General features: G+C 41.6%; 1 protein-coding gene across 1 annotated transcript in view; it reads left to right on the forward strand.

The window, feature by feature from the left end:
* STAB1 (stabilin 1) overlaps positions 1-13,958 on the forward strand; it is a 158,887-nt gene that overhangs the window by 97,900 nt on the left and 47,029 nt on the right. The window contains exons 40-46 of the mRNA XM_061617982.1: positions 5,020-5,065; positions 5,873-5,952; positions 9,114-9,239; positions 10,024-10,097; positions 11,267-11,341; positions 12,884-13,000; positions 13,771-13,818. Coding sequence (XP_061473966.1) covers positions 5,020-5,065; positions 5,873-5,952; positions 9,114-9,239; positions 10,024-10,097; positions 11,267-11,341; positions 12,884-13,000; positions 13,771-13,818 — 566 coding nt within the window. The remainder of the gene's footprint in view (positions 1-5,019; positions 5,066-5,872; positions 5,953-9,113; positions 9,240-10,023; positions 10,098-11,266; positions 11,342-12,883; positions 13,001-13,770; positions 13,819-13,958) is intronic.

Below are 13,958 nucleotides of genomic sequence, written 5' to 3' on the forward strand. Positions count from 1 at the left end.
ATTCCAGAAGAGCAGGCATGTAAGTCTTACCGGTAGCAAAATGTCCTGCAGTATCTTAGAAATGAGCTAGAAACTGAGGCAATTCATAGTTAGCACCTGATATAATCAGACACATAATATGGAATGAAACAGTCGTAGGTTTATGCAGATGTGGAGGACAAGCCCAGTTAACAAACTATAACTGGAGGGCCATGTGAATAAACCTGAGCAGAGTACATAAACTAAGCATTTGCTGGAGCACCAGATATGCAGACTGCACAGTTGTTGAAGTACTGTCAGTCACATGGTCTCAGGTCTAGGATTGTTCTAGGGTTCCCAAAGCTACCTTCTGGATTGTCCCGGGTTTGGGTTAACCAGTTAGACATAACAGGAGCCACGGTATTACTCCCTTAATAATTTAAATGATTGCCTTCTTTCTTATCACTGTAATGGGACCTACTTCTGTCTCAGCTTTCTATCACAGGAGAATGCTGGAAAAGACCCTAATTTAGCGAGCTCATTATTAATCTATGTGCACAGGCAGCCTTGTGTGTATGGTAAGATTTTTTATTTTATTTCCTCAGTAGCAGCTGTGCTGCTTCTGTCACCTAATTTTCACATTTCAAAAGCAGCATCAGGTCACATCCACACCATACATTTAAAGCATGTTATTTCCTCCCAAAGAATTCTGGGAACTGTAGCTTACCCCTCACGGAACTACAATTCCTAGCACCATTAATATTTTATTTATTTATTTATTGCATTTGAATACCGCCCCATAGCTGAAGCTCTCTGGGCAGTATACAACAATTAAAAACATTAAAAACAAATATACAAATATATAAATTTAAAAACACATTTTAAAAACAATTTTAAAATACATGCTAAAATGCCTGGGAGAAGAGGAAAGTCTTGACCTGGCACCGAAAAGATAACAGTGTTGGCGCCAGGCGCACCTCATCAAATAAATAATTCCATGATTTGGGGGCCACCACTGAGAAGGCCCTCTCCCTTGTTGCCAGACTCCCAGCTTCCCTCGGAGGAGGCACCCGGAGGAGGGCCTTGGATGTGGAGCATAGTGTACGGGGAGGGTTCATGTCGGGAGAGGCGTTCCATCAGGTATTGTGGTCCCAAGCCGTGTAAGGCTTTATAGGTTAAAACCAGCACTCTGAATCGAGCTCGGAAACATACAGGCAGCCAATGCAAGTGGGCCAGAATCGGTTTTATGTGTTCGAACCGTCTAGTCCCTGTTACCAATCTAGCCGCTGCATTTTGCACAAGCTGCAGTTTCCAAACCGTCTTCAAAGGCAGCCCCACGTAGAGCGCATTGCAGTAATCTAACTTGGAGGTTACCAGAGCATGGACAATTGAAGCTAGGTTATCCCTGTCCAGATAGGGGCGTAGCTGGGCCACCAACCAAAGATGGTAGAAGGCACTCCGTGCCACCGAGGCTACCTGAGCCTCAAGTGACAGAGATGGTTCTAGGAGAACCCCCAAGCTACGAACCTGCTCCTTCAGGCAGAGTGCACCATCCAGTCAGAAGAAGCACCCACTAGCAGCATCTCAGTCTTGTCTGGATTGAGCCTCAGTTTATTAGCCCTCATCCAGTCCATTGTCATAGCCAGACACTGGTTCAGCACATTGACAGCCTCACCTGAAGAAGATGAAAAGGAGAAATAGAGCTGTGTGTCATCAGCATGCTGTTGGCAACGCACTCCAAAGCTCCGGATGACCACACCCAACGGTTTCATGTAGATGTTGAACAGCATGGGGCACAGAACTGACCCCTGTGGAACCCCATACTGGGGAGTCCAGGGTGCCGAGCAATGTTCCCCTTGTAGAGGGGAAAAGCCGCTGTAAGTCTAAACTTCAGCAAGCAGTGATCTGTCCATGACAGAGAGACTGATGTAAGGCCTCCCACATTCAGATCACCATCTCCATGTCCAGTTGCAAAAACCAAGTCTAGAGTATGCCCTGCTACATGTGTTGGGCCAATGGCATATTGGGACAATCCCATGGTTGTCATGGAGACCATGAAATCCTGAGCCGCCCCGGATAAGGTGGCCTCGGCATGCATGTTGACATCCCCCAGAACCAACAGTCTGGGGGATCTCAACAGAACACCCGAGACCACCTCCATCAGCTCAGCTAGGGAGTCTGTTGGGCGGTGGGGTGGGTGGTATACCAACAGAATCCCCAGTCTGTCCCTCTGACCCAACACAAGGTGCAAACACTCCAGACCAGTAGTCACATGGACAGGGTGCTTGCAGAGGGAGATGGAGCTCCTATAGACCACAGCAACCCCCCTCCCCGACCCTCAGGTCTACCCGGATGGTGGACTGTTGGGAGCAGTGACCACAGTGCTATTAAATTAAACATACATGTAACTGGCCAATTGCCAAGAAAATCCAACACGGTCACATTTGACTTCAAAAGAGGAAACTTCACAAAAATGAGGGGGTTGGTAAAAAGAAAGCTGAAAAACAAAGTCCAGAGGGTCACATCACTCGAAAATGCTTGGAAGTTGTTTAAAAACACTATATTAGAAGCTCAACTGGAGTGCATACCGCAGATCAGAAAAGGTACCGCCGGGGCCAAGAAGATGCCAGCATGGTTAACGAGCAAAGTCAAGGAAGCTCTTAGAGGCAAAAAGTCTTCCTTCAGAAAATGGAAGTCTTGTCCGAATGAAGAAAATAAAAAAGAACACAAACTCTGGCAAAAGAAATGCAAGAAGACAATAAGGGATGCTAAAAAAGAATTTGAGGAGCACATTGCTAAGAACATAAAAACCAACAACAAAAAATTCTATAAATACATTCAAAGCAGGAGACCATCTAGGGAGACAATTGGACCCTTGTATGATAAGGGAGTCAAAGGTGTCCTAAAGAATGATAAGGAGATTGCAGAGAAGCTAAATGAATTCTTTGCATCTGTCTTCACAGTGGAAGATATAGGGCAGATCCCTGAACCTGAACTAACATTTGCAGGAAGGGATTCTGAGGAACTAAGACAAATAGTGGTAATGAGAGAGGAAGTTCTAAGCTTAATGGACAATATAAAAACTGACAAATCACCGGGCCCGGATGGCATCCACCCGAGAGTTCTCAAAGAACTCAAAGGTGAAATTGCTGATCTGCTAACTAAAATATGTAACTTGTCCCTCGGGTCCTCCTCCGTGCCTGAGGACTGGAAAGTGGCAAATGTAACGCCAATCTTCAAAAAGGGATCCAGAGGGGATCCCGGAAATTACAGGCCAGTTAGCTTAACTTCTGTCCCTGGAAAACTGGTAGAAAGTATGATTAAAGCTAGATTAACTAAGCACATAGAAGAACAAGCCTTGCTGAAGCAGAGCCAGCATGGCTTCTGCAAGGGAAAGTCCTGTCTCAGTAACCTATTAGAATTCTTTGAGAGTGTCAACAAGCATATAGATAGAGGTGATCCAGTGGACATAGTGTACTTAGACTTTCAAAAAGCATTTGACAAGGTACCTCACCAAAGGCTTCTGAGGAAGCTTAGCAGTCATGGAATAAGAGGAGAGGTCCTCTTGTGGATAAGGAATTGGTTAAGAAGCAGAAAGCAGAGAGTAGGAATAAACGGACAGTTCTCCCAATGGAGGGCTGTAGAAAGTGGAGTCCCTCAAGGATCGGTATTGGGACCTGTACTTTTCAACTTGTTCATTAATGACCTAGAATTAGGAGTGAGCAGTGAAGTGGCCAAGTTTGCTGACGACACTAAATTGTTCAGGGTTGTTAAAACAAAAAGGGATTGCGAAGAGCTCCAAAAAGACCTCTCCAAACTGAGTGAATGGGCAGAAAAATGGCAAATGCAATTCAATATAAACAAGTGTAAAATTATGCATATTGGAGCAAAAAATCTGAATTTCACATATACGCTCATGGGGTCTGAACTGGCGGTGACCGACCAGGAGAGAGACCTCGGGGTTGTAGTGGACAGCACGATGAAAATGTCGACCCAGTGTACGGCAGCTGTGAAAAAGGCAAATTCCATGCTAGCGATAATTAGGAAAGGTATTGAAAATAAAACAGCCGATATCATAATGCCGTTGTATAAATCTATGGTGCGGCCGCATTTGGAATACTGTGTACAGTTCTGGTCGCCTCATCTCAAAAAGGATATTCTAGAATTGGAAAAGGTTCAGAAGAGGGCAACCAGAATGATCAAGGGGATGGAACGACTCCCTTACGAGGAAAGGTTGCAGCATTTGGGGCTTTTTAGTTTAGAGAAAAGGCGGGTCAGAGGAGACATGATAGAAGTGTATAAAATTATGCATGGCATTGAGAAAGTGGATAGAGAAAAGTTCTTCTCCCTCTCTCATAATACTAGAACTCGTGGACATTCAAAGAAGCTGAATGTTGGAAGATTCAGGACAGACAAAAGGAAGTACTTCTTTACTCAGCGCATAGTTAAACTATGGAATTTGCTCCCACAAGATGCAGTAATGGCCCCCAGCTTGGACGGCTTTAAAAGAAGATTAGACAAATTCATGGAGGACAGGGCTATCAATGGCTACTAACCATGATGGCTGTGCTGTGCCACCCTAGTCAGAGGCAGCATGCTTCTGAAAACCAGTTGCCGGAAGCCTCAGGAGGGGAGAGTGTTCTTGCACCCGGGTCGTGCTTGCGGGCTTCCCCCAGGCACCTGGTTGGCCACTGTGAGAACAGGATGCTGGACTAGATGGGCCACTGGCCTGATCCAGCAGGCTTTTCTTATGATCTTATGTTCTAGGTACCCTGGCAGGCATAACTGGGAGAGACTGACTCCTCCCTGCTCACCCACCCATAAACTTTCCAGCATTATTTGGGGAAGCCATGTCCTTTAAATGTGCTTTTAAAATTATGGTGTGGATGTGCCCTCTTGTGAAGTAAAGAGGACCTGCTGACTGTTGAAGTCAGAATGTAAAAAATCTTGCTGCACACATGGATGCATTTCTAGTTCAAGGTCCTGTTGTTGTTGTTGTTGCTAGGCAGCTTTTAATTGCTTGATGAGAAAATAATATTCTAACAAAAAAATTTCTTGCAGAAGTTGGAAAGGATTTCTGTAATGGCACTTGTGATAAGCACGCTAAGTAAGTACACTTTAAGGGTAGAATTTAAAATATGTGCTAGTGCGTATATATATGCATATGAGTGTTTGAAATATGGAAGCCGACCTGTTATGCAAGCATTTGGCATCTTCAGTCACCCCATTTCTTTCAAGTCACTCTGCCCAATGGGGAATTAGTTTGTGCATGAGAGAAGGTCCTTAATATTAAGCAAAATCTGTAAAAGGATGGCTTCTGCTCATCAAAACATTTTTAATTTAAAATGCAAATGTCTCTTCAAAATGCATCTTCTTCTGAAAATGAAGTATGGACTGGTAAGACACTCCCATTTCATTCCCTTTTATTTGGTATTACCAAGAAGGGTATGGCTAAGATGTACCTATTGTGGAGAAATAATTTTGATACAGATATAAATTGGCTTGTTAATAAGTGCATGGCCACCTTATTATTGTGTCGGCACCAGACATTTGACAGTGACTTCCATTTATGATCAGCAAGGATCCTTGGTTGCACATCTTTCTGAAAGACAGAGATACAAACATTCCACTATGGGCGTTACAAAGACACATAAGGAATAGCAAAGATGAGCTTCTTGGTCCCCTGCATTATGTGACATCCCTCTCCTAGCCTGTAACTGCATTTGCTTCTGCAAAGAAAACCAGGGGCAGCAGGCTCAGACTGAGGACGATGCATCCTGGAGGTTCATCTGCCCAATGGAGATCCAATAATGCTGGAGTTCTAGACTGGTCATTAACACTGAATATCATACTGAACTTCTTGGCGAGTTTGGGTTCATACATATGTTCTCAATACTTTTCTACTCCATTTCAGTTGTGTCAATGGCTCTGCTATTACCCGACCCACTTGCTTGTGTTCTGCTGGATACACTGGGAATGGAACATCTTGTACAGGTATTTCTGGCAAATGCTTTCCATACATGATACATAAAATCATAACCCATCCCGTAATACACCAAAAAGTTTATATAATGAGCTGATTAGACAACAGAATATTGATATTTGGTTTAAACAAAGTACTGCATTTATCAAATGACAAACATGCATATGTGAGCCAGCCCCATCTCTGTGTTACCTTTTCAAAAATAAAAAAATAGATATGATTAGCTGTGTGAGTAGAAGAAAACATACAACCTGGAATGTGTCCAGAAGATGGTGACAATGATGGTGAGAGGGCTGGAGACAAAGTCCTATGCAGAAAAGTTGAAGGAGTTGGGTACTTTTATCCTGGAGAAGATCTAATTAAGTGGTAACAGGATAGCCATCTTCAAATGTTTGAAGTGCTGCCACATAAATGATGGAGTTCATTTATTTCCTGTTGCTCCAGAGGATGCACATTACAAGAAAAGAGTCTGTGAGTTCAAATCCCCGCTCATGTCTCCTGGGTGTCAATGGCCAGGTAAAGATCACCCCCACAGGGAGTGACTCAGGCGTTACGTGCCCTGCCACCTGTGCAGCTGTGGGCAAGCTGCATAGTCCCAAGGAGCCTAGTTGCCCCCCAGCTGGCAGTTGCGGACAAGGAAGGGGCTGGTTTATGCAGCTGTGGCAAGCTGAGCAGGCCCTAGCCAGCTGGGGAGGGCGAGCCTCAGAGGGAGGCAATGGTAAATTCCCTCTGAATACCGCTTCCCATGAAAACCCTATTCATAGGGTAGCCATAAGTCAGGATCAACTTGAAGGCAGTCCATTATTCATGATCGTAAAAGCTGTTCAACCATGGAACAGACTGCATCAGAGGGTGCTGGGTTCTCCACCAATAGAGGTTTTTAAACATAGGCTGGATGGTCATCAGTCAGGGGATGCTGTAGTATTAGATTTCCTGTATTGTCAGGGGGTTGGACTAGAGGGCCTCTGAGGCACTCTCCAACTCTATGATTCTCCTTTCTATATCTCGAGAATCCAATGTGGTAGATTTTTAAAGGCACATTTCAAATGTGCCTTTGACAGAGATTTCGCAACAATAATTTCATATTGCTGCTTCACACAAATGCATTTTGTTGCAGTTTAACTAGAAACTAAAATGTTCAAGGTATTGCAGAGGATAAGCTGCAAAGACAAATTCATGAGAACTAGAAGACCAATATAATAATAATAATAAATAATAAAATTTTATTTATGAGTCGCCTATCTGGCCGAATTAACGGCCACTCTAGGCGACGTACATTGATACAATAAAATACAATATAAAACCATTAAAAACACAGTCAATAATTAAACAAACACCACTCTTCCAGTTAATCAACAGCAGTGAAAACTAACCCACCCCAGAAATCCCGTAGGCCTGTCTAAACAGCCAGGTCTTCAAGGCTCGGTGGAAACTTATCAGGGAAAAAGTTACAGTAAAGTTACAGTAAAATAGCTCTGCTGTTCTAACCCCCCTCCCCCCTTTGTCTCCCATTCTGACATGATTATGCAAACAGAACTCCAAGTACTTAGTGCCAGGCTAATCAAATTATTCTGCCAGCTTAATATATCAGCATAAATAGCTCCTCTTCAGTAATCATTCTTTTTGAAATCCACAGTGATCAAAGTAAACAAAACAGCTCTCACTTAATCACACATCCTTGCTTTTCTGGCTTAATGTGCTTCTCAAAAAACAGGTATTTCAAAGCAATCAGCTGGAAGCTGATCAGATGTACATTATGAATTCTACATTTTACCACAACAAGAATTTTTTTAACATTTTGCATGCATGTAGTTGCTTTTAAAAAAACAACACCCACACCATATATTTAAATAGAAATTCAATAAAAATTAACAGTTTAACATCCTTTCTTGGTCAGACTAATCAAATTTTGCCCTTGAAGCCAGAGCCAAATGAAACTATGGTATTTCGTTTTCTCTAAGAATGTTTCGTTTCAGGTATCTGGACCTTATCACACACCAACACTCTTTCAGAGAATGCTTCAAATGGCCAAGGTTTAGGATGAATAGTCCAGCTATCTCAGACCCATTCAGCTTCTGAAGTGAGGCTCTGACAATGATTAAAGGATAGATTCCAGATATGTCCTTGCTCTTTTATTAAAACTTTCAGCCCAGCCTGTAAAACAAAAATTGGTAAAACAATGACACCCCCCCATGCATACACTCCCCCCCAAAGGTATTGCACATCCTTACGTCTCTTTCTGGAATTTGTTTCCAGTTAATGTAGCCTTGTAAAACTAAAACAGAGTCTACAGAGGCAATTTGTTCTCCAGACACCAGGCTCCAAACAAAGGCCTCTCAACAAACCATACAATTCAATATGCTTCTTGAGTGCCATTGCTGGGAAGCACAGTTGGAGAGAGTGCTGTTGCACTCAGGTCTGGCTTGCTGGCTTATAGACCACTATGAGAACAGGTTGCTAGACTAGATGGACCCAGCAGGGCTCTTTTTATGTTCTTCCGTTCAATTTGAATTACTACAATAAAGCCTAGTCTTCAAGTCTAAAGGACAATCTACATCAATGGATGTTCATAGGAAGAAGGTGTCAAACTGGTTCAATTTGCATTCATATCTTACAATCTTAACATTTGAAAATGAATTTTAATAACAGCTTTCTCTGATCTTCAGTCACAGTGTATATTAATCAGCCTCCATTGTTTGGCTGTTAGTCTTATGCAATGCAGACAGACAGACAGACAGATGTAGATCTACTACCAGTCTCCCTGTAAGGTTCATGCCAAGGAAAATGTGCACAAAAAGTGCCTCTGCCTGTTTGAGTGATTTAGATGCTCCCATGGCAATGTGGTTAAGAAAGTTACTTCTGTATAAGCAAAGCATAGGCTTGGAATTCTATCTTGTTCCTCTGTTCAGATAAGGTAGGATTTCTGTCAGTCTTCACACACACACAGGCACACAATCCATCACATTGACAAGAGTCACCCGTCCCTCAGGAGCAGAGTTTCAGGAGGCTACAGGGAAGAGGCAGAAAGGACAGTCCTATTTTGTGAACTCTCTTCTATTCAGGGAAGGAAAATTAGGATCCATGTGCTCATCTGCTCATGAAACATACATCTCGTATATATATGTGCCATCATTATATGCTATAACCTAATTTCTTTTATTTTGTAACACAGAAATAGATCCCTGTGCAGTGGGCTATGGTGGCTGCTCCATACATGCCAACTGTACAAAAGTTGCAGCTGGTCAAGCAACCTGTCTTTGTAAAGATGGCTATGCTGGAGATGGGACTATATGCCGGGGTGAGCAATATGCATCTCTTTGAAGCAGATGAACTACTGAACAACTCTGGTTTAGAAAACAGACTCTAACTGGCAAAGGCCAACATATCTATAGATGCATTTGTGGGCATAATGGTGGCATTTAAATATTTATGGGATAATTAAAAGGTGCTTGAGAACTTAGTCATCCCATCTTCCTTGCAGACCTTGTACCTTCTTACATTATCCCATGCATGTTCAGCCACCACTTCTAGCCAAATGGCTGATTATTTCATGCCTAGGCAGAGGAACGCAATTGTGAATGTTACAGGATGGAGACGGTTCTCATCCACCTGCTACTAGGACAACGTAGACGGCTTCTTGCAATTTGAATGAATTCCAGTTTTCATCCCATAGGTGGATTGGGGCTTATTTAGACATTGTGTAACAGTTCCACTTTAAAAGGTAAAGCCTGCTTTCCCGGTGGTCACAGTGATCTTTCCTATGAAATTCTACCTTTCCTTGACAGAGCTGTGTTGAATATTTGGTATGAAAAGGGGTTTTATTTTGGGTGTGACTGGGTTAAAAATGCTCTCTGAGAGACCAAAAACACAACTTTTTTTGTATTGGTTTACTCTTGTTCACTGCACCTCTTTGCTAACCACTTCACATATAACAACGCTTTGATCCCAATAGGACCTATTAATAATTCCTGGCATGCTGAGAACTTGTTTTGTAAGACAAATGCAGTTTTGCAGTAGAAACTCCTTGAAAGAATATTGGTGCATACAATCTTACTAATGCACATCTTTCCTTCTACACACAGAAATTGATCGGTGCTTAGACAAGAACGGAGGATGCCACCAGTTTGCAGAGTGTGTTAAAACAGGCCCAGGTCTGGTAAGCAAATCTATTTCTCGTTCCTTTTTTGGACTCACTACCAGTACATTTCTCTGTGGGGAAAAATAGTAGAATCCAACAGGTAGTATCTAGTCATCCAGAAGCTCAATGACTTCACTGGATACAACCTATATCATCTAACACTTCATTTCCTTTCTTTAGCATACAGGATTTGCCTTGTGTAATAAATTCTAAGCACCCCATTGAAAAATTATGTAGTCTGAAATTGCAAGAAAAATGACTCAGAGAAATCCCTTGTATAAATAATGCTAGGAGTTTAAAAAGCAAAGTGCCTATTTGACTATAGCAACAGTATCTTTTATTTTTAAAAATTGGTCTCTCTTTTTAAAAACTAATTTATGTGAAGATTTTTCAGTTGCAAACATGGAATACATTAACCAATCTAACATTAAGCACTCATTACAAACAAAGCCACCAATTTTAACTTACTGTATATATTCTCTTTTCAGAGTCATCAGAGATCAAATTCATTAACGTATAACTCACAAAATATTAAAAATCACAATATGTACAGGACTGAGTTTAGTAGACCTTTTACCCATCCCCTTTTAGAATATACATATATTAGAAACTGGAACTGCTTTTCCAAAAAATAGTACTTGAAATTAGGGTGCAAATATCTCTAATTTGCATAGCTATTTTGCCCATTATAAGCAATTCTGGCAGGGGTCACACAGTGGGAAGAGATCTGTTGTGTAAGTTGAAGTTGTTTGTTGGATACAACCCTAAGTGCTTACACCCAACAGTAGAAACAAGCAGAGCAAGAGGGCAGCAGGACTCTAGAGGAAGAAGCTATGATTTTTATTTTCGAGGTAGAAACTCCACTGCTGCTCCTGACTTTTCAGTTTTGTTTGTATAGCTAAGTATATACAAGCCAATGTGGTGTAGTTGTTAGAGTGATGGACTAAAACCTGGGAGACCAGGGTTCAAATCACCACTCAGCCATGAAAGTCACGGGGTGACCTTGGGCCAGTTGCCAGCTCTGAGCCTAACCTACCTCACAGGATTGTTGTGAGGATAATATGGAGAGGGGGAGAACCACCTTGAGAGCCTTGGAGTAAAGGTGGGGTGTAAATGCAATAATAAATAAAGATAAAGATAAAATGTTGACTGCTTGTGTGTTGTTGCCACTGTTTTATTTTACACAGGTAGCCTGTAACTGTCTTCCCAAGTTCACTGGTGATGGTGTTAATGAATGTAAACCCATCGACCCTTGCAAGGAGGTTTGTTGCCACTAATCTGATCAATTAAAAATCATACAGCATCTAGCACAGCATATTACAATTGCTACAAAAGGGAGAAAAATCATTCAGTGGTCTGCCAAGACCTTAAGCAATTTTCAAGTGGTCGAGGGGGGGGGAGTTACTAAAGGTTACTGTAATGTAAAATAATAAGTTTATTTGCTGATTGGTTATATATACAATACTTAGTGTAATAACTAACTAAATTACTATTGCTTTGAAGATGCTTTACAATTGCTTTGAGGAGGTTTTTATAGATTTGCTCTTTACTAAATCTATGCTAAACGCTGTACTAAACCACTAGCCAATTATTCTTTTATGCTCCATCCCAGTTAAATCATAGGCTGTTTCAAGGACTTCAACTGAAGTCTTCTCTCTGGTCAGAGAGTTGCTGTTTCTTCAGGTTAACTGCCAACCACTGACACACTGCCTTCAGCTCTTCCAAAGGACTGCTTCTAGGGTCTTCCTCTCCCCTTGCAGTCCATTCTTAGCTTCTGTCTTCAATGATTTCAACTCTAAGGTATCAGCTCCTTCCTCTTCATCAGGTGCCTGCCACTACAAGGATGGCTCAGCTCTTTGTCCCGTTTTAGATTCTAGCTGCTTCCCCTGGTTGCTGCTCTAAGCTTGCCTCTTCAGTGTCTCCCAAAGACTGCCCATCTGACCCTTAAACAGAGCTGGGCCTGTGCTTTTATTCACTCAGAACTCTCCAACCAATCACCCGTTTGTCACTGGAATTCCAGAACCTAATTGGCCTCTAACTATGGGCCATTAAGTTTGAATGGAATGTCAACAAAAGGAATGAAACGTGCACAGAAGAACCTATCACCTTATGATCTTTGAAATGCCACTGAATAAAAGCCAAATGAAGCTTCACCAGTTGCATACTCCTCTCTTCAGCAACAGTATAACTGCTTCTAGGAAGACTGCCAACTAAACCCCAATATAATTTCTCTCCCTAGGTTCAGTGAAGAGTAAAAGGCCTGGTTTTCCCCTTCAGACAGTTAACTATTTACAGTCCAACAGTGTTTAAAACAGAACGACAGTTTTGTATTTAAATTTCTCCTCATAAAGATACAGTTTCTTCACCCATCCCCTACAGAAGATGCTATTAGCTTCCCTAGTGAAAAAGATCAGTATCTGTCTTTTTCTTCAGGGATGGTATGAGCAGCTTTTTTTTTCCAGATGGGGAAATAGTAGATGTGGAAAGAATTAGAAACCTCCTCTCCCAGCCCTGATGCTCCAATCCAGGTCTGCTTCCCCTTCCCCCTGTGGTGATGGTGATTGTTTTAAACACCTGTGGGAGAACTAATCATCTATTTCCTGTGTAATATGTAATTTGGCCTATAAAGAAGAGAAGCTTTAAAAATCTAGAGGCTACTCTAGAACGTAGAGGCTTTTTCAAGACATTGTGTGAGTTCCAAAGCATTCCAGCATTTCCCAGTAGGCATGTTTCAAGCATTTCTCAGTAGGCATGTTTCAACTTTCTAGCCTACTAATATGTTTTTGTTTGTTTTTGCTTGCCAGGATAACGGAGGCTGCAGTCCACTTGCTATATGCCTTAATACTCGTACTGGGAATCGAACCTGCATCTGTTTATGGGGTACTGGAGATGGGTTTACATGCATAACCACTGTGTGGCAGGTACAAGACACTCTGTTGGGAAGTGACTGTCATAGTTTATTTTATCTCAATCTGTTATAAGGCCCCAGGTTAAAAGCAAACATATATAAATATCCTATTAACATCAGACCATATCCAAAACCATTCCTTATATCAGTACTGCAGGAACTCTTCCTTCTGAAGAAAAAGCAAAGGAGCAAACATGCACTAAGAGGATTTTGCAGAGGAGCTGAGAAAGTTGCAAAAGGTCCCAAACGTTAAATATAGCAACACTGAGAATTCTGTTCTGGCCATATATTTGGTGGGGATTCATTTGAAGGAAAGTGAAAAAAAGAACAGTGATGATTTCTAGGATTGCTAGCTGATGAAAAGATATTACCCAGAATTGTTCAAATGCTACCATTTTAAATACCATTCAAAGAAATGAAATTATCTTCCAATATATCAGAGAAACTGTGGAGGACTTGGAGTTGAGGGCAAGATCAGTGTGAAGGCAAGCCACTCCATTTTATTTTTGCTTGATTGGTGGCCATGGCACCAAGCCCTGATTATTCTCTGACCAAATAATTCAAGGCAATAAGGAAATTGAAGATCAGAATGTATGCGACAAGTTTCGTAAGGGGATTGATTTCACAAGCTGTTCCCATCTCATTAATGTTCTGCCATTAATGTGCAAAGTAGGTTATAAATGTTCTTTCTCCATTTATATCTTAAGGTGTGTTCCCCCCCCCAACAAAACAGAGCCTTCTCATTATCATTGTTGTTGTCATTGTTGTTATTCTTTCTTTTAGGCACTCGGTAAAACAGAAGCTGCATCTACATTCTTTAACTATTTATGGGTAGGCATCAAAATCTTCTAAAAGAAAAAGAGCCTGGAATCCAGAGGAACATATGTGCCATTTCCACTCATGTAGGTTTAGGTTTAGGTTTATTAAAAGCTATTTCCAACCACAATAAAAATGCAATAATAAAATCACAT

This window comes from Rhineura floridana, chromosome 3, assembly GCF_030035675.1.
Source record: "Rhineura floridana isolate rRhiFlo1 chromosome 3, rRhiFlo1.hap2, whole genome shotgun sequence".
In the NCBI taxonomy this organism is placed as follows: domain Eukaryota; kingdom Metazoa; phylum Chordata; class Lepidosauria; order Squamata; family Rhineuridae; genus Rhineura; species Rhineura floridana.